This window comes from Mirounga angustirostris, unplaced genomic scaffold (assembly GCF_029215605.1).
Source record: "Mirounga angustirostris isolate CCGP_5_RB_7025 unplaced genomic scaffold, mMirAng1.0.hap1 SCAF_9, whole genome shotgun sequence".
Taxonomy (NCBI): domain Eukaryota; kingdom Metazoa; phylum Chordata; class Mammalia; order Carnivora; family Phocidae; genus Mirounga; species Mirounga angustirostris.
The window spans coordinates 73838470-73866052 of NW_026991717.1; the positions used below are offsets into that span (position 1 = coordinate 73838470).

Genomic DNA, 27583 nt, shown 5'->3' on the forward strand with positions numbered 1-27583 from the left:
CTTCCTTCCTTCCTTCCTTCCTTCCTTCCTTCCTTCCTTCCTTCCTTCTTTCTTTCTTTCTTTCTTTCTTTCTTTTCTGTTTCTTTCTTTTTTTGTCACCACCTGCTCTTGCTTCCTGCTCTATACACACTCACATGTACATCCAGATACCAGGGAACACAGATGCCCACAGGTGCAGATTTTCCAGGTACTGTCTTATATCTTAATCACTAAGGGAGGAGGAAAGGGGCTGGTTGAAGGCCAAAGTAGGCATGAAATAATTTTTAGTGATTAGCAATCTTGAAACTGGGAAGGTTGAATCAAGTAGTCTTAAAAGAGGAAGTGAGCCTCAGGAAAGAATCTGCTTCTGAGAAGATAGGGCCCAGTTTAGGAAAGAGAGGGCGGGAAGGGCATTTCAGGTATGTAGGGGGACGTGAAGGTGGGGGAGAGAACAGACCTGGCTGGCTGGCAGATACCAGGTATCTTTGGAGGTAAGAACAATGGAATGAATTATAGGCGTCTTGCTTTAAGGCAAAGGGAACTATCAGGAGTTATATTTGGTCTCCTGTGTGGGAGAAGTGGGAACCACACAGGTGTCTGAGGGCCGTGATCTGAATGATGTTTAAGGAAGAGATCTTACTGCCCTCTATGTGGAGAAAGGAACAAGCAACAATTGAGTACCAACTGAACCCCACAGATCGTCTTTAATGTACTCACTACCTATATCAAGTTGGTATTATTATCCATATTTAAAATGAGAAAACAATGCATACAGTGACTTCACAGAGGTTAAGTGGCTTCCCAGGGTCATACAGCGGGGAGGAAACACAGCCAGAATTCAAACCAAAGCCTGGGTGGCTGCCCACCACATAGGTGGGATCAGCCATTGCTAGAGGCTCAAATTTGAGCTTCTTGAGGCCTGGAACCCTGGTTCTCTTCATGCTGACCACCTCTTCCCCTGCCAATTATTTCTCTGCAACCACTCCCCGCGCGCGCACACACACACCCACACACACACAGTTTACAATGTTCCTAGAACCATAAGCCAGTCATGGACCAGAGATGGTTTGGAGGGGGGAAGGAAACCATGAGCCCTGGGTCAGGGCCCCAGTCAAAGCTTGGCTAGAAGTCATGGTCTGGAGGCAAGGAGAGTAAGGGAAATATGGGTACTGGCGCTGGTGCTGGGCCTTGTGCAGAATGAGGCAGTGTGTGAAATCTGTTGATATTTGTTTAGCATCACAGTTGGGCTTGAGAGTGTGCTGGGTGCCAGGGATACAGTGCAGGACCAGAAAGACTTGGTCTCTGTCTTCCTGGAGCTAGACTTAATGCAGTGCTGTGCTAGACTAGAACTTTCTGCAATGTGGAAATATTCAATGTCTGTGCCATGCAGTATGGTCACCACTAGCCCCATGTGGCTGTTGAGCACCTGAAATGTGCCCAGCACAATGGATCTAATATAATCTAATTTTACTTTATTTATGTTTGAACAGCTACATGGGGCTAGTGGCTGGTATTGGACAGAACAATCTCACGGGTGAGACAGACATGTCAGCATGTAAGCTAGAGTAGGACAGGGGCCCATGAGGAAGGGGCACTGACCCAGACTGAGGTCAGGGGGAGTTTGTACTAGATCTGGTGATAGATAATGGTTTACAATTTCTTTTCTGAAACTCCTAATGTTTCTTTTTTCTTCCTGTAAAACTTGTCAATGAAGAGCAACATATATACTGAAAGTGTACAGCTTTGATCCTCCTACTTTAAACTCCCCAGCCACAGGTATGGGGAAGGGGGTTATCGTCTCCTAGAAATACAAGGAATAGAGAGCAATGTGCGGAGGGGGGCCAGTGAGTGGATACAGACCCATTATTAGGTAAGACCTTCTAATAATTAAAGCTGTCTAAAGATGGGATGAGTGGGTTGTGAGCTTACCATCATGGGAGGTAATTAAGCATGTGTTGTTCAACCACTTTTTGACAATGTGGTCGAGGACATTGAAGGACCCACCCCAAAATTCTGAAAGGTTCTGATCCTTGGGTTGGACCAGGGGACCAGAATGACTCAAAGCCCAAGAAGATCCTCTACATCGCCCATTCCCCCAGAGTCCTGGAGTTCCTTGGGCGCTTGGTCTGAGTGCTTGGATTTTTTTCTCTTCTACCTGCTCCCCAGTTTCTTCTGCCAGTCTGGGAAAATTCCTCGATGGCCCACGGTGCCACCATATGCCCATAGCACACTTCCTGGCTGGGGAAAAGGAAGGAACACGTTCACTGATGATATGGGGTGGACAGGCCCAAAAGACAGAAGGACTCCAAAGGGAAGGTCCCTGCAATAGAGCATTGTATTTCACCCAGGGCGCAGTCGGTGCTGATTCATGCTGGCATTTCTGGGGGAAGAGATGCAGGGAAAGCATCCAGGATATGGGGCTGAAAAGCTGGAAAATCTCCCTGAGCCAGAAGCAGAGCTTCTGTTACAGAGAGCCAGGCACCTCACGTGGCGGGGCGGGGGGGGGGGCGGGGGGGGCGGATGACGATGACAGCATTGCCTTACAATTGCTCAGAGTGAGATAGGGAAGCTGAACAGACTCCATTCTAGACCGGCTCCACTTCTGCTGTTTCTCTGCTAGGCCCCATTTACTCATGCTCTGTATTTCCCCTTACACCCAAGTACACCCAAGAAGGACTCCTTTGTTCCTACTCCAAGAGGGAGGCAAGAAAGTGAATCATTCTCTGAGTTTCATCCCAGGCCCCCGTATACCTGATAACATCTAAGGAGAACCAGATCCTGAGCATGTCCAGGACATTCGCTTCAAACAAACCTCGGTCAGCATTGGTGTCAATACCCCCTACCTTCAGTGATTTGTGGACTAACATCCAACACTTGCCTTTGATCAGACTCTACCCTGGATGCCTGGAAGAACATGTGCCCTGGACCCCTTCCCAATACAAACCCCTAACCCCCAGCGATGGAGAGACTCACTCCTTTTCTGAGTGTCCCAGACACTCTGTCTGCTAGACTCTATCACTTACGCTATTCAGGAAACTCTGCTCTCACCTCCTCCTGGCTCGAGTTTGAATTCTATCCTATGTGAAGCCAAGGACCCTCCTGGCTGGTCCTGTGGCACCCCCTGTAGGTCCTCGGACCCAGCCTGCCCACACATCAAGAGCACTGGTGGAGGTGGGAATGTGGCCAAGAAGCTCACTGCCTGGCAGGGCCTGAGTAGCAACCACCCCTGAACAACTCCAGGGGGCGCATTGGGTTCAGGGCATATAAAATGTGAGTAGTGCCAGGAGGCAGCAGCCCTGAGGTTCTGCGCCCACGTGAGAAACGGAAGCCTTGGAACAAGGTGAGACTGTGGGTGTCTGGAGCAGGAAGGGGTAGATGCTCTGGTTGATAGATAAACATGGGGGATGAACAACTAGCTCTGAAAGGAGGAACTGCTTCCTTAGGGGTAGACCCAGCCCTTACCCCTTCCTTGTCCCCTACATTCATTCAACAGATAAGCAACTAAGTGTCCTCTGTGCTGGACACAGTGACAGGCGTGGGGGCCATAGTGGTAAGGAAAACACAGATACAGCCCCTACCCTCATGGAGCTTCTGGCCCAGAGGAGGGCTGTCCAGTAAAACTTTCTGGATGATGGAAATAGTGTAGAGAGGCAGTCAAAGAACTGTATAAGCAAGTGTAAGGTTGCAGTCATACCCTTACAGAGAGGGGTGTAGTGCTGGGTGTGTCCTATGGGTGGGGGGAGCTGCCCTGTCGGGGGTGGGGGAGATTTCCGAGGGAAGTGAGCTTAGAACTGGGGCTGTCGGTGTGGGGCGGGAGCCCTGGTTTGAGGCCAGCCGCACACCTCTGTGCCACTCCAACAGTGGGGCCTGTGGGGCCTGCATTTTAGCTCATTCTGTGGGGTATAGCACCCCCATTTCCACTCTCACTGTGAACTACCCAAGGAGGCTCCTTTGACCACCTCGTCCCCTCGTCCCCTCACCTAGCCTGGTGCCACAGTGGTTGCTCAACAAACATTTATATAATCCAGCCAATCATCAAGCAACAATCATTGAGCCTCAGAACAGCTCACCCTGCAGCAGTGACCGAGACTGCCAAGGCCCCTGCTGTCATTGAGCTTACACTTGAGTCGGAGAGATACACTCTGTAGAAACAAATACATACAAAAGGTGATTTTAGCCGGTTCTAAGTGCCCCAGGGAAAATTAAAGAAAGGATTGACATGGAGTTAGCAACGGTGGTGGGAGTCCTAGGAAAGAATGGATGAGTGAATGAATGAATGGTGAGCACTGACGGTCAGAGCACGCACACTGCACCCCACTGGGCTGGGGCAGGGATTAGGAGGGGAGTCAAGACTCTCAGGTCCCAGGGCAGGGAGCTGGCAGCAAGGGAGGGAGGGGTGGTCAGGGGTGGCTGCACTCCAGGCCTCATGGGCAGACCTGAGCGCTAGGGGAGGAAACGGACGTGGAAACTCAGAATCCCGAGTAAGGCAGGAGTACACCCAGAAGTGCTGACGGGAGCAGCACTGTGTGCCAGCCCGCTGTGCCCCCATTCATGCCTGAGGTGTGAGCTTGGAGAGGAGGGCTGGGGCACGGAGGACCTGGTGTTGAGGTTCAGGGAACTTGCCTTGGGTTGGTCAGCCTCCCCAGGGCCTGGCCCCGGCAGAGGTTCACGGGGGAGGTGCGGGCAGGGGCATAACTGGCAGCCTTCCTGGGCAGTCCTCTCCCAGGTCCAGGCCCCTGAGCAGGGGTTGTGGAGGCTGAGATGTGTGTGGTGAGTGGGACCGAGGCCAAGGACTGAGGAAAACTAGAGAGCGGCAGTTGGGGACGGTCAGTCCTGGGCACGTAGGCTGGCCCACCCTATCTGACTCCAGGTAGGGAAGTGGGACCCTCTCCAGGAGCTCCCATCGGGCTTGGGAGCTCAGCCACGCTCTGGGTGGTATCGACACTCCAGGTACTGTTCTGTTCTGTCCCCAGGGTTCAAAGGTTCTGTGAATGTGTGTGTGTGTGTGTGTTTGTGTGTGTGTAGAGGGGGTGTCCAAGACCCAACCCCTGACCTGGGGGGATTGTCAACCTTATCTAGGGGATGGAGTGAGGACATCTATAGCTCAGATACTAGTCAAGAGCCAAGTGAGTGTCAGAGGTTCCCCAGAAAGGGGCAGGAGCAATGGAAGAAGGCAGAAGTTTGTAGGAGGTTGAGATGGGCCTTGTGAGAACAGTTCTGGCAGGTAGAAATGGGGCTGGAGTTGGGAGGGGGTGGCACCTCAGGGAACAGAACAGCTGGATCAAAGGCATGGAAGGGAGTGTGGTCAAGTTGAAAGAAGAGCAACTCTGAACTTGGCCAGGGCATCCTTGGGTTGAGTGAACTTCGGAACACTTTCACAATCCTGCCCAATTGCCAACGCTCTCTGCTAAAAAGAAAAGATCCCAGACGAAAACCAAACAAGGGGCACCTGAGTGGCTCAGTTGTTGGGCGTCTGCCTTCGGCTCGGGTCATGATCCCAGGGTCCTGGGATGGAGCCCCGCGTTGGGCTCCCTGCTCAATGGGAAGCCTGCTTCTCCCTCTCCCACTCCCCCTGCTTGTGTTCCCTCTCTCACTGTGTCTGTCAAATAAATAAAATCCTTAAAAGAAAAGAAAACCAAACAATACCCCCAAAAACCAAGCAGCAGAGGCAGGGGGATGCTTGGGAAAGAGCCCGTGTTCTGGAGTCATACGTTGAAGCTAGACTCCTTTTTTTTTTTTTTAAGATTTTTATTTATTTATTTATTTATTTATTTGACAGAGAGAGACTCAGCGAGAGAGGGAACACAAGAAAGGGGAGTGGGAGAGGGAGAAGCAGGCTTCCCGCAGAGCAGGGAGCCCGATGAGGGGCTTGATCCCAAGGCTCTGGGATCATGACCTGAGCTGAAGGCAGACACCCAACAACTGAGCCACCCAGGTGCCCCGAAGCTAGAATCTTTTGCTATAAAGACTTGCAACCTGGACAAGTACCTCAACTTTTCTGAGCCTCAGTTTCCAAAGCTGTAAGAGAGTACTCACCTCATGTGGCAGATGTGAAAAGATTAAGTAAGACCTCAGCGGAGGTAGATGCTCAATAGATGCTAATTCCCTCAGCCTCTACTATAACACAAGTCTCTGGCTGGCTCAGCTGTGTTCAAGTGACAGTGAAAAGTCCAAAGCTGAGTCACCTTTGCTTCCTCCTGCATGAGTCCCTCTGGGGATGCCAGGCGTTGTCTGTGGAGTTCTGGTTTTGCTTGTTTCTTCTGGAACCACCTCTCCAAGAAGTGCGAAGCTAAGACCTGCTCACTGGAGGACAGGTGCACATGTGTCTGTACCTGCTAACAGAGATTGTTCTAGCTGACCCTGCGTCCTCCCTCGGCCTCTTTCCCAGCATTTCTCACAGGCTCCTCCATTTCCAAGGGCTTAGAAATGGGTCCCTTTCCCTCCTGGATTCCCTCATTATCGAGTCAAGCACAAGCAGCTTCCAGTTCCTCTGCTCTTCTGGCACACAAGTCCAGGCAGGCCCTTGACCCCTTGACCTTGCTCCAAGCAAGTTGACCCACTTCTAAGCTCCCCGAGGCACCTCAGGACAGAGGGCCTTGGCATTCACCCAGAGAAGGTCCAGCCCATGCCTGTCCTTCGTCCCAGCTCAGGGCGGGCTCTGTCTCCACAGCTCAACATGAGCTCAACATGGGCCAGCTCGGCCTGGTCAAACGGGAAGCCCCAGGGCTCTGTGAATGGTCCCTGGGCAGGGGCACCCATGGTTGCGTGTGGGGTGGGGCGGCTGGCCAAGGTGTGTGTCAGGGAGGGATCAGGACAGACCGAGGTGAGCAAGGGTGCCCCTGGATGCCTGGAGGCAGGAAATGAGATAGAGATGAGGTTTTGCAGGGAAAGGCAGGCATGAGAATGTTGTGACATGCCCAGGAAAGTGAAACCTGAAAGGAATGACCATTGTGTGCAGCCTGGGAGGCAGCCTGGCTATGCTGACCCCTCCTGCTTCTTTGAGTCCCCACCCTGGGTCTCCCCATGGTTGTCTAACTGTCTCATGATGAAAACTGAAAGCACTTCGAGAGCCAGACCTTTGTTTCACGAGGCCTGCCTGCACCCCTCCCCCTTTCCCTGCTCAGGGCTGGGCACGGAGGAGGCTGCCACTGACCGCCAGCTGACCGGGAGATGGAAGGGCGGGGAGAACGTTCAGCACCGGGGCCAGGGAAAGAGCAGGCGAGGATGGGCCGTGGGGCCAGGAGGAGCAGTGGAAGGATGGAGAGCCTGAGAGGGCATAGGCAGAAGGGTCCAGAGAGAGGGGTTTTGTGGAGGGGTGGACCAACCAAGGGGGAGAGGACCAGGGACCAGATGGGATGGGGGGCATGCTGTAGGGGGCTCTGCCCAGGGGTGGGGAGACCAAGAGCTGGAGGGGCCTCAGAAAAGAACTCAGAGAGAATAAAGGCCTCTGAGGATTATGGGTGGGTAGGAACCAGAATGAGGAAGGAAAAGGAGCAGGCCTGGGCCCAACCACCTCATCTTGATTTGCCCATTGGGCTCAGGCTCCTGTGGGGCCCTCATGTGGGCTTTTCTTTCCCCTCGCCTGAATCCCCACCCCCCTCTTTCACTCACAGCACCCAAAAGGGCCTTCAGGAACTGATGGGAACTTCTCAGTGACTTGTCCTGAAAGCTGGAATCTACACCCCTCAGTCCAGCCCTTGTTCATCTCAGTCTGTCCTGATCCCTCCCTGACACACACCTTGGCCAGCCGCCCCACCCCACACGCAACCATAGGTGCCCCTGCCCAGGGACCATTCACAGAGCCCTGGGGCTTCCCGTTTGACCAGGCCGAGCTGGCCCATGTTGAGCTCATGTTGAGCTGCGGAGACAGAGCCCGCCCTGAGCTGGGACGAAGGACAGGCATGGGCTGGACCTTCTCTGGGTGAATGCCAAGGCCCTCTGTCCTGAGGTGCCTCGGGGAGCTTAGAAGTGGGTCAACTTGCTTGGAGCAAGGTCAAGGGGTCAAGGGCCTGCCTGGACTTGTGTGCCAGAAGAGCAGAGGAACTGGAAGCTGCTTGTGCTTGACTCGATAATGAGGGAATCTAGGAGGGAAAGGGACCCATTTTGTGCCTCAGTATGTGCCCTTTATTTTCTTAATTAGAAATCATTAAACCTCCCCACTCCTCCTCTCTCCCCATTCTTTAAGTCTCTGGCCACTATCCCTTTGTTCAGTTCTCTAATGGAGCTAGCTGCTTCCTCCTGTATTCTCAGGGTACCCTGTGTGAACTTGGCTATGGCACCCATCTCGAAAACTTATAAACATTTTTTGGAATGAACATTGATCCACGCCCCCCCCCCCCCCCCAGTGTCCTGCGACTCTGCTATTGGGTTTCTTAGATCTTGAATCTCTTCACCTCCAATCAAAACTCACTGTCCACGTTTCATTCCCTCAGAGCTCTGTTACTCTATTGCTTGTTTTTTTTTTTTTAAAGATTTTTATTTATTTATTTGACAGAGACACAGCAAGAGAGGGAACACAAGCAAGGGGAGTGGGAGAGGGAGAAGCAGGCTTCCCGCCGAGCAGGGAGCCCGATGCCAGGGAGCCCGATGCGGGGCTCGATGCGGGGCTCGATCCCAAGACCCTGGGATCATATCCTGAGCCAAAGGCAGAGGCTTAACGACTGAGCCACCCAGGCGCCCTCTATTGCTTGTTTTGAAGAGGGACTGACACTTGTTGGAGGGAAGCAGGGTGGTGTGCCGGAAAGAACACTGCCCCTCTGGTTCCTTAGGATACCAGGACTGAGGTTTCATTCCACGTGCTATGGACCCTGGGGGCCTCGGTTCACTCACTTCCTCCAGTCAGTAGAAAGTCTAGATGGCTTCTAAGGTCTTCCAGGGCTGAAGTGAAAATCCTTTGTGGGCCAGGGCCTGCTTTGTCTTGTGCTCTGCGTTCCCAAAGCCAAGAATGGTGCCTGGTGCAGAGCGTGTTCTTAAACACTTGTCAAGAGAAGGAACTGACAACTTCGACGGCTACATACTGCCTGGGGATTTCATTCCCAAAGTGGTGGAGCCAAAATTTGTATGTAGATTTGCCTGCCTCTGAAACCCATATTCTTCCCAAGTCCCTTGGGGCCTTCAGGCGGCCATGCCATCACGCCAGGATTTCCTCTGATGACGGCTGTGGAAGGCTGCACGTCTAGAGGCTCGTACTGTGGCGCAGCATGTAGGCAATGCCTCTGCCTCTCGCTGACCTTAGGACATAATAGGAACTGAGGGTGGCAGGCGGAAGGGGGTCAGAGGGTGCTGAGGACACCTGATCACTGTGATCTACATGCGGTGCTTGGCCAAACGCTGGGATTTAGGACATAGTTCCAGCCACGTGCTAAGTCAGCGCTCTCTAAATAAGTAAGTACATCGAAGCCCTGATTAGTAGCCTGTCTTGGTTTCTGTGGCGCGTATACTCTCGCTGAGGCTAACGTCAAGCAGCAAACATGCAGTCACCACGGACTGCGGAGCCAGAGGAGAAGCACCGAGGCGGCGCGCACCGGCCACCCTCTCACACAGCACTGGCACGGTGAGTGGTGCCGTCCCTGAAGCCACAGGGAGCTCACAGCCCCTGCCATGCCACGGCCTCAGCTCTCACTCTGCCTTTTGCAAAGATTAGAAATGGTCTTTGCCCCTCTGACAGCAGCCGTCCCGTTACGTTGATGGCCATCTAGGCTGCTGCTGGGGAGGCTCCCTCAGAGGGGCCCTGGGCTCACAGCCCGGGCTGCCTTGCCTCAGGCTGGGACAGCCCCCAGAGCAGGCCAGGCAGCCCGACACGGCTCGGGCAGTCAATTCCTGGGGTACCGTCCCGAGAGGAAGGAGCCTGCAGCTAGTCCTCTGCCTCTCACCTGGATTTGGACAGTACTGTCCTCCCAGATGCCAGGAAATCATAAACACCGAGGAATCTGCCCTTGCCGCCCTGAGATCAGGCCCAGCTAGAAGGCAGCAGGCATCCCTGAGGAGGTGGTGGACTGTGGGGGCGGGAAAGTACCGCAAGACAGGGCTGGGCCTGCTTCTGGTCGTGGAGGGACCCTGTCCCCCAGTGAGGCGTGGAAACAGGCCTCGTGACCTGAGATGGGCAGCCCTACAGGGAAGAGCAGGAACACGTCTGGAGGAAAGGGGCTTTGTCCTGGCAAGGGAACTCCTTGAGGACCTAAACTTTTTTTTTTTTTTAAGATTTTATTTATTTATTTGACAGAGACATAGCGAGAGAGGGAACACAAGCAGGGGGAGTAGGAGGGGGAGAAGCAGGCTTCTCCGCGGAGCAGGGAGCCCGATGTGGGGCTCGATCCCAGGGTCCTGGGATCACGACCTGAGCCGAAGGCAGACACTTAACGACTGAGCCACCCAGGCGCCCCGAGGACCTAAACATTTTGTGTATCTTGGCGTCTTTCTCTCAAGCACTTAACACTTTGCTGAGCACACAATCAACAGTCAAAACTCGCTGAAAGAGAAATGAGACTTTTATTAGCCCCCAGGGTGTTTTCCAATACTAAGGCAAAAAGTGAAATGTAGGGGCAAGTAAAATTAAGGCATAAAGGAGGATCCGTAAGGGCCCGCAGGGCTCACCCAGGACGCAGAGTGGAGGCCTTCTCTTCCTCTTAAGGGTATGAGGTAGGCAGGAGAGGCTGCCTTGCTTCACTGAGACAGGCCTTACCACGGAGCCCAAGGGAGGGCAGAGGCATGACGTCAGGCCAGGAGGGTTAGAACTTGCTAGCGTAGAGGGTCATAATCCACTTGGGCATACGGAGGAAGCCAGGCAAGTAGGAGGCCAGCCAGCCCAGGCTGGAGCCATGGGAGAGGACCGAGCTCAAAGCCAAGTAGTCTTGGACGGGGCGGCCTGCGGACCACAGGAAGAAGAGGAGGGTTAGGTCTTCATTTCCCACTCCTTAGACACCTCCACCTTCGCCGAAGAGCCTGAGTGGGATGTGAGGGAAGAAGGAATGGGGAGAGAGTGTGGGAGGAGGAGGGGTGAGCAGGCAACGGAGGACAGGAGGTCCGGCGTGGCTGTGCGGCCAGAGCTCTCACCGTCCACATCCTGAAGGCTGTAGCGCCGGGCAAGGTCACAAGATGGCAGCACCTTCCCGCTCAGGCTCAGGACATTGGGATCTGTGGGCACACACAGCTGAGAAGGCACAGAAGTGACGCAGTGTGACAAGGTTTGGGCCCAGTGGCACAGGGCACCACTGAGACAGACTTAGGTGCCCAGAATTATTTGTGTTCCTAGGAAGGTTCTCAGACCTCTGGCTCCTGGCTGCACTTCCTGTAAGCCAGTCCCTGGGCCGCTTTGGGTCTCCAGAAGCCAGAGAAAAGAAGGGCATTTTCCTCAACCATCTCCTGAGCCAGGACTCAGGACTGGATACCACCACCCTGCAGATTCTCCAGGCCCGCCCGCCCTCCCTCTCTCTCTCTCTTTCTTCTTGTTCTTAATTTATTTGAGAGAGAGAAAGAGAGCGAGCAAGCACACAGAGGGAGAGGGAGAAGCAGACTCCCCACTGAACAGGGAGCCCGATACAGAGCTCAATCCCAGGACCCTGGAATCATGACCTGAGCCGAAGGCAGACACTTAACTAAATGAGCCACCTGGGTGCCCCATCTCCAGGCCCTTTCTTGTTACCACCTGCCCCCAACCTCTTTACCTGTTGCCAGAGCCACGACACATTTGCCACTCATTTCTGTGGTCTCCGCAGAGGAGAAATGAGATCTCAACTGAAACACAAGGACAGAGAAGTGAAGGGCTAATCTCCAAGAGAACTGCCCACATTTCTTCCTCACTTTCGGCTCCTACTCCAGGAGAGACAGGCCCTCATCACTGTACCTGCGGGACTAAGAAGGTGCTGGAGCCACTCTTCCCTACATTCAGGTGAGCCCTGTACTCTGGCACCAGGACCCACTGCCTCTCCTAAGTGGAAACATCTTGGAATGTCAACTATGTCTGGACCTCCCAGGCTAGTTCAGTGCAGGGGTCAAGAGCATGGGCTTCGGGGCACGAAGCCTTTCCACTTATGGCATACATGCCCTTGAACAAGTTCCTAACGTTTCCAGGTTTCGGTTTTGCCATCTGTAAAATGGAGATAATACCTCCCTTACAGCATAAAAGGGCATAACGTGTGTCCAGGGCTCGGCCCCGCGCCTGCCACAGAAGGCACCGGCGGATTGGCTCTCTGTTGTTGTTACTGTCTTGTCATTGAGGATGGAGAGGCTGAGTCCTCTGCGTCCTCTGCCTCCCTCGCCCTCCCCTTACCCACCTGCTTCAACAGGGGATCGTCAGTATTGTCCTTTTTCACCACGACCTCCTTCATTAGTTCTGTCTGCACCAATCCTGGCCACAGGGACACGTAGCTGACCCCGTGGCGCCGCAGCTCCTGGGCACAGTCCACAGCCAGCCTGTCGCACTGTAGAAGGACAGAAGGCAAGAAGGCAGGGTGAGAGCCAGGGCACCTGGCCACATCGCCTTCCTCCCCTACCTTCCCTGCTTCTGCTGGGTACACCCAGCCCCCTAACCCTTCCCGGGAGCCCTGTCTCAGCTGCCTACCTCCCCAGTGCACTGCCTAGTCTGGCCAGCCAAGGGGAGCCCAGGCAGAGGAGCTGTCTATGGAGGAGCAGAGGGGAACGAGTGGACCGGTCGGCCTTACTACTCTGAGCACTGGGAATTCTATCTCCTGATGCCTCCCTAACCCCCGTGCTCTTGGGTCCTCACCGCAGCTTTGCCCACGCCATAGGGGACACTGAAGAGATACTGCAGCCCCCCAATGGAGGAGATGACCACGATGAGCCCCCGACCAGCTGGAACCATGAGCCGTGCTCCGTACACCGAGCACAAGTAGTGGCCTCTAGAGGGTGGGCAAGGAAGGAGAAGGAATAAATGATGTTCGCCGCTGGCCTGGCTGCTGTAGCCCCAGCAGCTTCCTCTGCCTTCTAGTGGCTGGGACAGAAGACAGAAGGCCACATAGGGGCGGCCACAGACCTGGGGAATCCGGGGCTAGAGGCCACTTTCTGAGAGGAACACCGGTAAAACGAACTATCAATGGATGAGTGTAAAGGAAAAACTCAGTTTTCCACCTTTCTATGTAGGGAAAACCCAGTGCACACATACTCGGTGACCAGAAAAACATTTCATTTGCATGGGAAACAGGACCCTCCAAGTGGAAACAAGGAGAAAGAATTATAGTTTCAAAAGGAAAGCCCAATCTAAGGTAATGCAGAGGAAAGGCACAGTAAATGTGTACCTGAATGCGTGTGTGGGGGAGGTGAGGATGTGCTGCTGGGCTTTCAAGAGGCTCACCAAGTGGCCTTTATTTTGGAAAATTCATCAGGGCTCAGGGGCCAAGGTCTGGACCTCTCTGCTTTATAGGCTCATAACCCTGACTCGAAAGAGATGAGAGTGTGGAGGGCCTTTCCCTTTGGAAGGCTAAGCATGTGGGCATTGCCAACTACCAGTCTTTGGGCTTTCTTTTCTTGCCTCTTAGCTGACCATCGTTCCCTGTCCTCATCATCTTTCTTCTACCTTGGAAATCACAACTGGATTCTAATCCTGCTTCCTTGGGATTGCCACTAGAAGCTGTGGGTGTTCTCAATGCTTTAGTCACAGATTTTCAGATAACCTCTTAGTTACTCCCATAGGTGGCTGATCACACCCACAGAGTGCAGTTTCCGAGAGGGCACCATTGTTCCAACAATAAAAAAAAAAAGAGACACAACTGGTGTATCATGCTAGGTGAACTCTACATGCTGTGTTTCATCTCACTCCCACGCCAGACGTATGTGTAACTCTGACATGGGAGTGCCCTGGCCTGCGGATCTGGAGTGAGGATATGGAGGCTAAAATGGCAGGTGCTCACTCTCATTGACCTTCTCTTGATCTAAAACAAAAGAATTTCTTCCTCTAACCATCTTTGTCAATGTCAGCTACAGGTGGTGTGCCTTACTGAGGAAAGGAGGCTCCCTTCTGGGCCATGCATTTGGATGTGCAGAGTAAGGCAGGAGAGAGGACAAGAGCAAGTTCAGACGAAAATTACTGACAGAAACAAGGTAAAACTCAGTGTTCCCAGGTACAGATCCCCCTGGATGGAAATTCCTCAGAGGTGTAAGACAAATGGGACAAGAAGGAGAAGAAAGAGATGGGGAGGTCAGAGGGACAAGGAGAGGGCACATGGGGAAAGGTCCAGGCCCACCCAGCCCTTGTGGTGGGACAAAGGGAACACTCACCTGAGTCCAACGTTGTTGATATCATCCCAGATGGAGGCAGGGATTTCCCAGAATGCCTTGTTAATGTTCTTCATAATTGCCTGGAAAGCACAGGGACTGTGGTGAGTTGGATGAAGGCAGGAAGGTATGAGGGGCTGGATAATGAAAGGGACAGTGAGTGGGGATGAGGACTCCAGGGTCAGAGGGGGAGGTTAGGAACGTGGAGCTGGAATCAAGTTGAAAGGGTACCGGGACTCCGGCATAGGCGTTGTTGACCAGCACATCCAGACGCCCCTGCTGTTCCCGATCCACTTGCTCAAACAAGCTTTGCACTTCACTCTCCTGGCTTGAATCACACACCACAGGTACACACTGGCCTCCTCGAGATTGTGCCTGATGAGGGACAGAGGGGCATGAGTTTATAGTTGTACGTGAGTGTGAGACAGGAGGCAACTCTCTTCAACTCCCAGCTTGGGAGGCTGAGAGGGCAAGAGTAGGAATCAAAGCCAGCAGCTGAGGGAAGACGGTGAGCAATCCCGTCCTCTGGTGTCTGTTTGAGGATCTTCAGGAATGCTAGGTCCTTTCCCTACAGACCAAAAAGGACTAGGATTTCAGGTTTAAAATCTACATTTACCGGGCGCCTGAGTGGCTCAGTCATTAGGCATCTGCCTTCGGCTCGCGTCACGATCCCAGAGTTCTGGGATCAAGCCCCACATCGGGCTCTCTGCTCAGCGGGAAGCCTGCTTCTCCCTCTCCCACTCCCCCTGCTTGTGTTCCCTCTCTCACGGTCTCTTTCTCTGTCAAATAAATAAATAAAATCTTTAAAAAAATAAAAAAATAAAAATAAAATAAAATCTACATTTACTGAGGCCTACCATGGGCAAGGCATTGTACTCTGCTAGTGGAAGGCAAGGGACAAATAAGGCAGGAGGGCTGCTCCTGAGAAAGGAGTATCTCTCTTTTTCCTCGTCCTTGGTCACTCCCATCTCTCATGCTCTGAGCTCCCACCCTTCACCACTCACGTGTAACCCCTACTCAGTCCCAGCCCTCTGACCGTCACCTCACCAATGCTCCCGCCTAGTAACTGACAAACCAAAACTCTCAGCTATGAACTATTTCTACTTTCTGTTCTATCTCACCCACCATAAATGTGTCCCCATCCTCTAACTTCACAGGAAGAAAAATACCTTATTCAAGACCAATCCCCTTATTCTCCAGATCCAAGCTCTGGGTCCTACCCTCTTACCTCCTTGCTTCCTAACTGCTCACCCATGCTCCTAGAGCATTCTGTGTCTGCCTCTGATTTCCTGCTGGGCCCTATCTTTTAAAAGCAGAAGTGACATCTTACTGCTCTTGGTTAACCTCCATGCTTCATGCAATGTCTGGCAAACCAAATATTTAACTGAAATCCAGTAGAAAAGTCAACCATAAGTGTACAGCTCGGTAGAGTCTTGCCTACAATAGAGAGAAGCACAGGTCCACAACCCTTCAGTTGCAATTCCAAAACCCCTGAAGGTCTCAAACAGAAAGTTTTTTCATAAAACTCAGTGGCAAACTTTGACCTGATCTGAAGTTATTTATGGACTTTATTTATTCTAGTTTGAGTAAATATTCACTTTGTGTTGAGAAATATTATGGCTTTAGGTAAGGGATTAGCGGAAGGAGTGGTCAATGGGAAGGGCTACCTCAGGTGTTTTCTGCCCCTGTGGTTCTAGAGGAAGCACCCACCTCCTCAGCAGTGGCCCGCAGGGTGTCCATATGGCGGCCGGTGATGTAAACTGTGGCACCCGCTTGGCAGAGTTGCAAGGCGATGCCGCGGCCAATACCCCTGGAAGCACCAGTCACCACGCACACTTGGCCCTTCATGGGAGCTGCCATGACTCACAGGCAAAAGGGGGGAATCTGTGGAAGCAAAGACTTGCTCTAGGGAAGCCTGCAAACTGCGTATGTGGAAGGGTGATCGCTATAGTGGTAGGAGAGGGAGCCAAGGTTGGGATCCTTTGAGCAAAGAGAAGTTTCAGAGCGGGACAGTAGTGCAGTCTTCAGGGTAAGGCCGTTGGTCCTTTTTGGGAGGCGAACGAGCTGGCCATTGCCCCCTGGCTAGGAGCCGTCGAGCGACTATGACCCCAGGGGCTGGGTAGGACTGTCCGGGGACTCTGAAAGAGGCTGACCGGGTGGGGTTCTGGCGCAGCAGGCCCTCACGGCGGGTCCACGCAGGCTGCTGGGCTATCAGGAGCTCTGGCCTCTGGCCTGGCCCTGTCGGGGGTGAGCGCGAGGCCCAGGGACCCTGAGTCCTCAGTAGTGGGAGCTCGCGCCCCTTACCTGCCTGCCACCCGTGCGGTCTTGGAGTCCCGGCGCCGTCTAGCTCGCAAAGTCCTTGGACTTCGAGAACTTCAATTCCGGCCGCGGGGGCAGGATGGGGTGAGTGCAATTGAGTCACAGTGTGAGGCTGGGGAGCCAGTCTGCATTCTGGTCCGGGGTCAGCGGGGGGCGTGGAGGACACGGTCTGCGCTGACCTCAGCCAGGACAGGGACTAAGGAATGGAGGCGGGGCGACCGGGGAGGAGGTGCGCCGCCGCTCGGCTAGGGGTCGTCGCGGAACTATGACGTAATGCTGCGTCCCGAGCGCGTCGGCGTTTCCAGACTCCATCCGGTCCCTGCGCGCGCCTGGCTGCTTGTTCCCCTGTGGCTGGGGAAGCTTTGGCGGACGGACACGGGCTTTAGCATCCATGGGGCAGGGTCCGCGCTCCCCGCACAAGGCGGGGCGCCGGTTCCCAGCAGGTAGCAAACGAGGGCGCGGGGCCAAGGGGTCGGGGCGCCCCCCACCAGGCCGCCGGCGGCCACCCTGCCCGCCTCCCGACCGGAGCTCGGAGCCGGCCCTAGATGCGCACCCTCACCTGAGCCCCGAAGCTCTGGGGTATTTCCGCCGGGCGCTGTCCGCGCTGAAAGAGGCTCCCGAGACCGGAGAAGAACGAGGTGGGGAGCAACCGCAGGGTGGGACTAAGAGGAATTCGTTGGGCATAAATTCCAGGACAGGCAGGGAAATTTTCATGGGTCCCCAGGGCGTAGGGACTTAGTCTCGTCTCCCATATCCTCTTCCTCGCTCCCCCCTCTCCCTCACTCGGTTAACTGATGGAACATAACCCTATTCTCTTCTCAGTCTCTAAAATATTTCTTTTCTTGTCTATCCAGAACTGATGGTGCACAATGTTTTGAAGGAAGTGGAGGCTCAGGCCCTAGCCTTGGCCACAAACAAGACTGGCAGTGAGATTATGCAGGAACTGTTGGGATTCAGTCCCCTGAGACCGCTGTGTCGAGTCTGGGCTGCTTTGCGCTCCAGCTTGCGCTCTGTGGCCTGTCATCGATGCGGGGTGCATGTATTGCAAAGTGCTTTGCTGCAGCTGCCTCGATTGCTGGGGAGCCCGGCAGAGAAAGAGGAGGACGTGGAGGAGGAGGAGAATGGCAAGGATGGTCCCTTGGAGACCCTGGAGGAGCTGGTTTTGGGACTAGCCTCTGAGGTGTGTGATGATTTTCTTTTCTACTGTGGAGACACACATGGCAGCTTCGTGGTCAGAACTCTGCTGCAGGTGTTGGGAGGGACTCTTCTGGAGTCTGAGAGAGCCAGGCACCGTGGCTCTCAGTCACCTGGTAAGTACTACAAGATAGGGAAGTGGACCTAGAGGAGAGGAGAGTTTGGGAAGTCCAGAAGGAGAGAGTAAGCAGAAGAGTAATTCCTCATGACTTTGAAGAATTAGCAGAGAAATGAGGACAAGGCTTAATAAACCAAAGATTAGTGCAGAGGCCCAGAGGTGAGGATGTGTCAGTGTGTTTGAGGGACAGCTAGTAGAATGGGCCAGGGGTAAGAGGTGATTCATTTGAGCAATGGATGTCAATTTTTTTTTTTAACCACAACTTACAGAATTTTTTTTTTTAAACATCACTGAACCTGCCTATGTGTATGTATACAGATATTGGACTCAAAACAGAACTTCGAGAGACAATATTCTTAATATATGCAGTCCACTTTGATATTTTCTTGTCTGGTTTATTTTATTCTGTTCTATTCCATTGAAAAAGGCCTGGTTAAGATCCACTAGGGGCGCCTGGGTGGCTCAGTTGGTTAAGCGACTGCCTTCGGCTCAGGTCATGATCCTGGAGTCCCGGGATCGAGTCCCGCATCAGGCTCCCTGCTCGGCAGGGAGTCTGCTTCTCCCTCTGACCCTCCCCCTCTCATGCTCTCTCATTCTCACTCTCAAATAAATAAATAAAATCTTAAAAAAAAGATCCACTAAAGTGATTTCATGATGCACTCATAGGCAGTGACCTACATTTTGAAAAACTCTGGGAAATAAGGTTAGAGAGTTTAGATGAGGCCTGATTTTGGAACACCTTGAATTCCTGACTGAGAGTTTGGCCTGTCTCCTATGGACCACTGGGGAGCTGGTTGAAATTTCTTAGAAAATTTAAAACAGAAACATAGTCTCAGTTCAGTCATCCAGATGAGGAGAGATATTCATGCGTGTTCTGCATCTCCAAGCTGAATCCTTGATCATCTATGGAATCATTCTCCCTCTTGGATGGTAGTTTGTGATCCCAGCACTGCACATGTTTTTGATCTTTCAGATGCACAAAGGGCCCCAGCTCGGGAGTGTAAGCCAACTGATTTTGAGGTCCCTGAAACTTTCTTGAATTGCCTTCAGGACCTGAGCTCTTGCTTTCTGAAGGACATTGCCGGTAAGGAGGGTGATAGAAGGAGGATCTAGGACCATTTTTCTGGAGGTGACTGTCATCATGCAAAGCTCTTACTTAGATCAGTCATATTCCTCTTCAAATCTGATCTGGTTTGATATTGCAAAGACTCTGTATAGAGCCTTTATGTCCATAGTCCCTGGTACCTTATTGCTTGAGGTTTGAGGTTGTACAGGTTGTCTAGATTTTGGAAGAGCTGCTTTGATTATTTCTGCTCTCTCCCACAGTATTTATCACTGACAAGATCTCCAGTTTCTGCCTTCAAGTGGCCTTACAAATCTTACACCGCAAACTGCCCCAGTTTTGTGCTCATCTCTGCAATGCTGTAATCAGCTATCTGAGTAGCCGCAACTCCTCAGCAGATGGCAGGTATGGTCAAGCTGTGTGAAGTGAATGAAGTGATGTGGGTATTTTAGATGAAGTAGAATAAAGGCTGCCTGATCACGTTCTCCTTGTCCCTAGCCCCCTGCTGCTATTTCTGCGGGATCAGACGAGCTCCAGACTCCTGGAGCAGGTCCTGCTGGTGTTGGAGCCCCTGAGGCTCCAGAGCCTCTTTGAGGATCACTTCCAAGGGCAGCTGCAGGCCCTGGCTGCACATCCTATTGCCAACTTCCCTTTGCAGCGTTTACTGGATGCTATTACTACCACTGAGCTGGTGAGTTGAGAATGGGGCTAGATCTCTTTCTGTACCCTGTTGTTTCTGCTAGTTCTTGTTCATTGGGCCTTATTTTATTGTGTGCCTGCCTCGGTGTCTCTGACAGTGTGCTGGCCATTCCCCTTGAAAGGTTATTCCTGGGGGTTTCTCAGAGCTTAGGACAAAAGTGCCCTCTTCCCAGAAAGGATTTGTGTTAGCTTCTCAGGTGCCTGGCAGGAGACTGGCTTGATGCAGATTTGCAGCTTGAGGTTCCATGGTCCAGTCAGACTCTGGGTACTTAGCTACAAATCTGTGTGAGTGCTGGGGCTATTGCCGTAGCTTCTTTTTGCCTTTGCTGCTTAGCACCAAGGCATGCTTGCCTGTGATTTCATGGGTTGGGATTTGGGGTAAGAAGGGCGGATTTAATTCTAGTATCCCTTTATCTTGAGAGTGTGGCCATTTAAAGTACCCTGCTCCCACCAAGTGAGGCGGCACCTCTAGAACTGTCCCCTGGTCCTGGACTTTATGTGGCCAAACCCAAACCCTGATATTGGCAATGCTTATCTAGCGTTTTTAGTTGTTTTCAGTAGGAAGATTTCTCTGAATAACTTAGTCCACTGTTACAGAATGCCAAAGATTCTTCATTCTGTGTCTCTCCTCAGCTGTCCCCTGTGTTTGAGGAGCTGAGCCCTGCCCTGGAAGCTGTGCTGGCTCAAGGTCACCCAGGGGTGGTCATTGCCCTGGTGGGGGCATGCCGCAGAGTTGGGGCCCACCAAGCCCAGGTCCTGCTGCTGTTGTTGGAGGTGATATTACCCGCCACCCGTTTATGCCCTCAGTTCAAATTCTACCAGTTAGGACTTCTCTGACCTTCAGTGGTTGTATCTCTGGACTCGAAGAGGTCTCATGCCCGAGGAGTTCGCAGATACAGGGAAAAATGACGCCAAACCCATGTCCTAGCCCTGGAATGAAAATTGTCTCCCAGGACTAAGAGAACAGTTTATTTAGGGACTAAATGTTTATTCAACCCCTGTCATGTGTATAGAGGCTGGGGATACAGCAAGGCAGAGGAGATCCTGCCCTTGTGCAGCTTACACTCTCACGTCTCCTGAATGCTTTGCCTTGTCTAGAGAGTCGGGGTTAGGGATGAAGTAGTTCTCAGATTCATCATGTTTTGTCCTCTCCTGTAGGCATTCCACTGTGCAGAGCCCTCTTCCCGGCAAGTGGCCTGTGTGCCTCTCTTTGCCACTTTGATGGCTTATGAGGTGTACTATGGACTGCTGGAGGAGGAGGGGGCAGTGCCTGCAGAGCACCAGGTGAGGTAGGAGAGGGGCCAAGCCAGTGACTAGTTGGGGGCCAGGGTTTAAAAAGTCCTTCACCCTTGTGGTGAGGGTGGTGAGGTCTCTGGCTTCATCCAGGCAGAGGTGGCAGTTTGGTGGCTGCCTCCTAATGCCCTCTCTCTGTCCTTCCAGGTGGACATGGCCACGGCCAGGGCCCTGGGGGACGTGACAGTCCTGGGGTCTCTCCTGCTCCAGCATCTGTTGCATTTCTCTAGTCCTGGTGTTATACTTCAAAGTCTGGGTGCTTTGACGGGACCACAACTTCTGACTCTAGCCCAGAGCCCTGCTGGCTCACACGTGCTCGATGCCATCCTGACCAGCCCCTCCGTGACGCGCAAGCAGCGCCGCCGTGTGCTGAAGACCCTAAAGGTTCTAGTTTCTGCTTTGATGCCCCCACCAACATCCATTTAAGAGAACATGAGCTTGCCCTGGTACTGTCCTTCAGAGTCAAAGAGAGAATATGTAGTTCCCAGATTCTCTTGACTCCACCTATAAGCTTTGGAAACTTCACTTCACCCTTGCCCTCCCCAGCACACCTTTTGTGGACTGCCCTAGGGGGACCTACCTTGCCTGTCTCACTGCAGGGACAATATGTGGCTCTGGCCTGTAGTCGCCATGGCAGCCGTGTACTAGATGCCATCTGGAGTGGAGCAGCCTTGGGGGCCCGGAAGGAAATTGCTGCTGAGCTGGGTGAGTATTGGCACCTCTCTCTGACCTTTCCAAACTTCCCTCACTTCAGACGGCTGGGTGGCTGGAGAGGGGACTTAAATTTAGCAGAGACTTCGGTTCTAAAGGATGGTGTTGGCCATGGGTTCTTAGCAGTCTGCTCTCCTCCCCTTCTCCTCTGCTGATTATGCAGCCCTGAGCTCCCACCCCGCCCCTAGCTTCTCCTCTTTGGAGAGTGAGGTATTCATGATCCCGAGACCAACCCAGGGCCCAGGGAAAATGGAAGGGCTTTCACTCAGGGGGAGTCCCTTTGAGCATGGTGGGTGACTGCATGATGATACTGAACATGAGTGTTTCCATTTGCAGGGGAGCGGAACCAGGAGCTGATAAGAGACCCTTTTGGCCACCATGTGGCTCGAAACGTGGCCCTGACTACTTTCTTGAAGCGCCGAGAGGCTTGGGAACAGCAGCAGGGGGCAGTAGCCAAGAGGAGGCGGGCTTTGAACTCAATACTTGAAGACTGAGGCCTTTGGATCTGGGACTGGGTGTTGATGGGGGAGGGGTAAAGGGCATACCTGTCCTGTCCCCTTTGTAGTTTAAGTAGGAGTCAGAAGTCTTAATAATAAATATTTTTATATTTTTATTGGAAATGTTTTTGTTATTTTGGGGAGAAGTGTATAAAGAAATCTAGACAAAGTCAAAGAGGGCCGAATTCAGTGCATTGGGAAGCTTAGGGACAGGAGGAGGTGCAAAGAATCTAGATGTAGCAATGATCAGGAGGGTGGAATTGAGATGCTTGGGGATGGGCTTGTGGCCTTTCAGGGTAAGTGGGAGGGTGGAAAGCTGGCTGGGAAGGGAACAGCATTCTTCAGGAAAGGGTATAGGCTAGGGCTGGAAGGCCTTATGCTGATGGGGCCTGTAACAATGGGGTCAGAAGACAGTGGGGGAAATCAGGTGAGTCATCTCATCTACACTGTCCTCACATCTCCAAAGCCGATGCCCTCACAGTCCTCACAGTATGTCTCTTGCAGTGAGTCTAGGGGCAGAAAGCAGCTCAGAGCCCCTTCTCAGTAGGGATGGAGGCGACCCTGCTGCTGCCAGTGCCACTGCTCGGCCCCTTCTGTTACATGGCGAAGGCTGGAGGCAATTCCCAGGAGCATATGGCCCAGGCCTTGCAGCAGTGCAGAGGTCCAACGGAGGAGCTCCCTGAAGGGCAGAGACAAGATGGAGTCGGATGGGTGGGGGAACCTGGGAGGAGGCCATCAAGGGGGTTTTCCACAAGGGAGAGCTAATGGGGTAGGTGAGTGCAGAAGGAATGAGGGGTGCTGCAACTGTAGGGGGATGGGGAAACATGACCTGTTGGTCTCTGACCTGAGTACTTTCTTTGGGCCGAGTCCTTGAAAGTCACAACTCATGGAGTAGAGCCCGTAGAACGTGGCTTTGATATTGAGGCTGCCAAAGAGGTCTCGAGGGTTTTGCTTGTATACGTCAAAGGTGATGCGGGCGATGTCCTTGCTGTGCTTGGGCTTCTCCCGGCCCAGGCCATATGACAGCATGCCACTCTGCAGGGCACTTCCATCAGTGCAGTGCACCCTCCCACCCAGGCACCCACCACTATTCCCCATCAGCACTAGGTCAGACCCACTCTTGCCTGGACCATTTGTCCCCTATAAGGTGTCCTTGGCAACTCCTCGCCTCTCCCAGTGTGTCCGCCCCCATGATCATGGTTGGGCTAGAGAAGCTCGAGAGAGACTGGTGGCCGACAACAGCCCCACGGTGGCCTCTCACCTTGCTGGGGCTCCAGCTCTGCCCGCACTCCAGCACCATCAGGCATGTGTCATCCTCCAAAAGCTGGAAGAAGTCCTCACTCTCCACAGCGGTCCCATCCTCCTCCAGCACCAGTGTTAGCATCCCTCTCAGCAGCAGGGCCTCCAGTGCCTGCCCAGCCACAGGAAGCAGGAGGGAAGGCGCAGAGCTTAGCCATGCCCCTCCCTCCCCAGCTACCCCACATCCATTGGTTGGCCCTAGATGCTGGCTGATACCCCAACTCTACTTCCTGGAAAATTGCCATCCCTTCAAATGGCTCCAGCGCTCGGTGTTCTTCAGTTGCTGGGGGACCCTCACTAAGGGCTGACTTCTTTTCCTCTTTGCTCCTATGTCATTGTCCACGTCACTGTCTTCTCCCCTGTACTCCTTTGAACCATTCCTACTGGCTTGTAATTGAAAACCTCGCTTGCTTCTGTTGAGGTCCATCCTTCGGTCTTATCTCCAGTGTCCTACCTCACTGTCCCCACCCTCAGAGAGTCCTCCAGAACTGTTTTCAGTAATAATGACGCTTAACCTTTTTGAGTCTTCATTAGTGTCAGGCATCTATGTAGTACTTTACATACATTGTCCTCTTTGACTGCTTTCAACAACTCTAGGAGGAAGGTGTGTCATTATTCCCTTTCTGTGGATGAAGAAACTGAAGTTTTGATAGACTGAACAACTTCCTACAGTTTGACACTAGCAAACCAGCAAGTCCTGATAGAATCAGGACTTGAACTTGATTTGTCATACAAATCGACACTCCATACTGACTTCTGAATGCCATCCCTCCAACCCTCCCTTATCTACTCCTTCCTCTACCCCCTGGAAAAGAAATGAATCGACCTAAATACAGCATTGGTCATTGGGCTGACCGTCCCCCTGCCCTTTAGCCCTTAGAGGGAGGGGCAGCCATGTAACTAACCTCAGCCTTTCTGTTCACTCCAAGTTCTCACTCTTCTCTAGCGCCCTGGCTGCCCCTGCAATCGGAACTTAGGGAATTGGCTCACTTACCTTGTCTAGCAGTTCCTGGCGGGTGGCAGCTGTCAGACCTTTCCGGGTGGTCCGCTTGTGATCACAGACTCGGAAAGGTCGCTGGGGTGGTGGAGCTGAAGTCCAGACTTTCCGGCCAAACTCAGAGCTCATATTGGATACCGACCTGGTAGTTGGCGAGAAAGGTCAAGAACTGAGGAGTTTGGTGACTGCAGTGGGGATGACTGGGGGTGGGGTACTTGGACAGTTAGGGAGGGATCTAGGTTTGGAGATCAGAGTAGCCTAGGGAGAGAGGGAGAGACCACGGAGGAGGGGTGGTCAGTGGTGGTTCCATAGCTGGACAAGCCCACTGTGGAAAACTGGGGCGGGGAAGGGAAGGGGTACGTTAGTCTCTGAGTCTCCTAGGGGCTGAGTGGAATTTTGTTGCCGTGCACTATCCTCAGTGTTGGAGGGTAGAGAGGAGGGTTAGAAATCACCTGAGCAGACCGCTGGGGTCTAGGGATGAGAGGTACTCCATGGTGGAGGGAAGGAGCAGGAGGATAGTTGCTTCTCCCGGTGAGTTCTAGGCTGGGTGGTTCTCTGCTGTGCTGGGGCCGAAGTGGTGGTGTTTTCTGTTACAGAGCTGGGGTCTCAGCCCCAGTGAGGTGGGAGATGAGTCACCCCGGACTCTGGCCCCGCCTGCCAGGCCAGTAAGAAGGGCAAAGTCCAAGGGGAGGGAAAAAGGAGGGGCCTAGATGGGATCGTGGAGGAGGGATTGAGGCCCAGAGTTGCCGCAAAGGTCACAGAAGCTTGGGGGTGTGTGTGTGTGTGTCTTTGGTGGCGGTGTGTGCTGAGGATAAGTGGGAACGGTGTAAGAGGATGGGATATGATCTCTGGTCTTTTTCTTTCTATGGAGAGAATTTCTAGGGATAGTTTTGGGCTCCCATCCTTGAGAAGTTGCATTATATGGGATTTGCACTGGACTTGCCGCCACCTACTGTGAAAGCCACAAACTGCAGCTTTAGGAAAAGGGAGGCCAGGCTGAGGGTGGGATTGTGGGCAGGGCTTGAACACAATGAGGGGTAAGGCAGAGTGCCAGGGTGGGCGGTGAGTGGAGGATGGATCCTGCTGCATGGATCCAGGATTACCAGGATCCTGGCAGGGACCATGGCCTTCCTGCTTCCCTGCTTCTTCCTCCCTGATCTAGGGGAGGAACCGGCTTCGTTCTCCAGAACTGCTCACTTTAGCCACACTGGATTGGTCACTTTCTCTCTTACCTTTCTCTTTTGGCCACTTAATGGGCACGAAGGAGTTGTGAAGGGGGGTGTGTCCTTTGAAGACACTGAGACTAGCTTTTGGTACCCTGAGTCTGCTCTGATTTCAGCGACAGTTGTGGTGGACATTTGTCTGGAAGCTCAGATCTCACTAAGGCTGAACCCGTCACATGAGTGTGAATCTCTGCTTTCCTGCCTCGGTGTCCGAAGCTGTGGCAGCCCACTAAGACCTCTGACAAGAACAGGCTGCAAATGTGTATAATACCTCTGGACAGCCCTCAGACCATGGGGAATACAAGCTGGGCACCAGTGTCCCAGTCTTCAGTCTTTCTGGAAGGTGTTCTGTGTAATTCTGAGAGCTTCCTGATCCCTACTGAAGAGACCCAACAACATACTCTTCCTGGCTCTCTTTTTCCCTCTTCTGCCCTGCTCCCTCACTCCTGCTTCCAGAGCTGACCTGCCAGATGCAGGATTACCTGTACCCAAGCCCTTAATTCAGGCTGTGCTTTGGAAGTAACCCAAACTGAGACAATACTGGCGTCCTGGCTCCTTGGGAGCCTCCAGTTCCAGCTGTTGACTGGACGGGGATCTTTCCCCTTACCTCCACCTTATCAGTGTACCGGGTCCCCCTAGAATTTCTTCATTTCCAGGCTTTGCCTGACTTCTTCACCCAGAGAAGCCTTCTTGTCGGTATGTCTCTACCAATGCACCGATTCTTTTCTTCTTATCTTGTATCCTGGTGCAGCTCGGTAGTAGGGTCTCTTGGAGGTTGTGTGTTATGATTCCTCAAGGAGGGTATAAGCTGGGGCGTCTGGGTGGCTCAGTTGTTAAGCGTCTGCCTTCGGCTCAGGTCATGATCTCAGGGTCCTGGGATCGAGCCCTGCATCGGACTCCCTGCTCAATGGGAAGCCCGCTTCTCCCTCTTCCACTCCCCCTGCTTGTGTTCCCTCTCTCGCTGTGTCTCGCTCTCTATCAAATAAATAAATAAAATCTTAAAAAAAAAAAAAAAAGGAGGGTATAAGCCCCTTGTACCTCCATGCATCCTCCAGAACTCAGTACCGTGACTGGAGGCTGTCAATGACAGCCCAGTGAGAGCCCCCCCCTCCCTGGGAGGGGGGAACAACTGGGGCAGGGCCTAAGGTAAAAGATAAGAGGAGCAGGTAGGAAACTGAGGGAAAAGGGGGCTCAGCTGGATCAGAAGTCTGGAAATGGGCCAAGATAGAGCAGCTGGGGGAATGAGTAGTTTGGGTCACCTTCTCTGCTGAGTGCCGGCCAGGGAAGCCTGAGAGCATATAACAGGCGGGTGGCAGGGATGGGACAACTGGGGCCAGAACTGGGGGGGAGGCATGAGTGCAGATGCAGGACCCAGAGTCAGGACTCAGCAGTGTCCCTACTCACCTACATGATCTGGGAACCTTATCTGTACCCTGCAGCTTATCCTATTTCCTAGGGAGGCGGACTCTCACACGCCTGGGCCTGTTAGTGATGGGAAAGAGTAGAGTGCTGGAAGGGCCCCAGTGAGAGGCCAGAGAAGAGCCCCACCTTGTCCCTCCCCATTCTTGTCTCACACTGCAAACCTGACAGGCACAGGGCGTGAGTAGGCACCTCTCCCACTGCTGCTGTGCCTTTCAGCTTCCCAGGCTCCTGGTGGGCCCACCATCCTTCTAGCTCCCGGCTAGGTAAGTAGCTCTGCTCATCCACGCTGACTTCCCACCACTCACGTTGCGCTGAGGTAGAAGGAATGGGGCTGGACAAAGGAGGGGCCCAGCTAAAGGGGGTGGAGATGGAGGTCGTGAGAGTGGGAACCAGGAGTCAGGCCTGGGGAGGTCAGCTGACTGACAGCAGGGCATTTGGGTTCCAAGAAGTAGTGTTTGAGTCAAGGCTCCGAGACGGAGGACAGGGAGGTGGGAGGAGACAGAGTCCCTAAATGCCTTCTATGGCCCTTTCCGTCTCCCC

The 27583-nt window shown here is 53.1% G+C and overlaps 3 protein-coding genes across 8 annotated transcripts; 1 reads left to right on the forward strand and 2 right to left on the reverse strand.

Moving 5' to 3' along the window:
- Positions 1 to 10448: 10448 nt before the first annotated feature.
- On the reverse strand, positions 10449 to 16746 carry DHRS1 (dehydrogenase/reductase 1). 3 transcript variants are annotated; one of them, XM_045900614.3, is made up of 9 exons: positions 16517 to 16746; positions 15919 to 16092; positions 14440 to 14583; positions 14212 to 14291; positions 12704 to 12836; positions 12252 to 12398; positions 11643 to 11712; positions 11032 to 11112; positions 10449 to 10843 (listed from the first exon to the last, which is right to left on the reverse strand). In XM_045900614.3, the coding sequence occupies exons 2-9, from the start codon at positions 16066 to 16068 to the stop codon at positions 10707 to 10709; spliced, it is 942 nt and encodes a 313-aa protein (XP_045756570.1). In that variant the 5' UTR covers positions 16069 to 16092; positions 16517 to 16746; the 3' UTR covers positions 10449 to 10706. The 3 variants fall into 3 exon arrangements, with proteins under 3 accessions (XP_045756570.1, XP_045756571.1, XP_045756569.1); XM_045900615.3 differs by having other exon boundaries at positions 11032 to 11128; positions 16513 to 16746; XM_045900613.2 differs by having other exon boundaries at positions 16513 to 16745.
- A 68-nt stretch (positions 16747 to 16814) lies between these two features.
- Positions 16815 to 22218, forward strand: NOP9 (NOP9 nucleolar protein). Of its 3 annotated transcripts, XM_045900611.3 has the most exons (10): positions 16815 to 17165; positions 17382 to 17837; positions 18813 to 18923; positions 19166 to 19307; positions 19401 to 19593; positions 20235 to 20375; positions 20760 to 20885; positions 21042 to 21278; positions 21494 to 21599; positions 21942 to 22218. In XM_045900611.3, the coding sequence occupies exons 1-10, from the start codon at positions 16919 to 16921 to the stop codon at positions 22097 to 22099; spliced, it is 1917 nt and encodes a 638-aa protein (XP_045756567.1). In that variant the 5' UTR covers positions 16815 to 16918; the 3' UTR covers positions 22100 to 22218. The 3 variants fall into 3 exon arrangements, with proteins under 3 accessions (XP_045756567.1, XP_064426952.1, XP_045756568.1); XM_064570882.1 differs by lacking the exon at positions 20760 to 20885; XM_045900612.3 differs by lacking the exon at positions 20235 to 20375.
- On the reverse strand, positions 22192 to 27574 carry CIDEB (cell death inducing DFFA like effector b). Of its 2 annotated transcripts, none has more exons than XM_064570883.1 (5): positions 26229 to 27574; positions 24396 to 24540; positions 23364 to 23513; positions 22947 to 23137; positions 22192 to 22781 (listed from the first exon to the last, which is right to left on the reverse strand). In XM_064570883.1, the coding sequence occupies exons 2-5, from the start codon at positions 24525 to 24527 to the stop codon at positions 22643 to 22645; spliced, it is 612 nt and encodes a 203-aa protein (XP_064426953.1). In that variant the 5' UTR covers positions 24528 to 24540; positions 26229 to 27574; the 3' UTR covers positions 22192 to 22642. The 2 variants fall into 2 exon arrangements, with proteins under 2 accessions (XP_064426953.1, XP_045756572.1); XM_045900616.3 differs by lacking the exon at positions 26229 to 27574 and adding an exon at positions 24851 to 26212.
- Between the last annotated feature and the right edge of the window lie 9 nt (positions 27575 to 27583).

Excerpts from the sequence above, each read along its gene's own strand:
- DHRS1 (XM_045900614.3), bottom strand. The coding sequence starts at position 16,068 with ATGGCAGCTCCCATGAAGGGCCAAGTGTGCGTGGTGACTGGTGCTTCC. Across the intron at positions 12,837-14,211 it reads ATCAACAACGTTGGACTCAG|AGGCCACTACTTGTGCTCGG; the intron begins GTGAGTGTTCCC and ends CCCACCCTCTAG. Across the intron at positions 11,713-12,251 it reads ACGATCCCCTGTTGAAGCAG|TTGAGATCTCATTTCTCCTC; the intron begins GTGGGTAAGGGG and ends CTTGTGTTTCAG.
- NOP9 (XM_045900611.3), top strand. The coding sequence starts at position 16,919 with ATGGGGCAGGGTCCGCGCTCCCCGCACAAGGCGGGGCGCCGGTTCCCA. Across the intron at positions 17,166-17,381 it reads CGAGACCGGAGAAGAACGAG|AACTGATGGTGCACAATGTT; the intron begins GTGGGGAGCAAC and ends TTGTCTATCCAG. Across the intron at positions 19,308-19,400 it reads AACTCCTCAGCAGATGGCAG|CCCCCTGCTGCTATTTCTGC; the intron begins GTATGGTCAAGC and ends CCTTGTCCCTAG.
- CIDEB (XM_045900616.3), bottom strand. The coding sequence starts at position 24,891 with ATGGAGTACCTCTCATCCCTAGACCCCAGCGGTCTGCTCAG. Across the intron at positions 24,541-24,850 it reads GACCCCAGCGGTCTGCTCAG|GTCGGTATCCAATATGAGCT; the intron begins GTGATTTCTAAC and ends GCCAACTACCAG. Across the intron at positions 22,782-22,946 it reads GGCCCAAAGAAAGTACTCAG|GGAGCTCCTCCGTTGGACCT; the intron begins GTCAGAGACCAA and ends TCTGCCCTTCAG.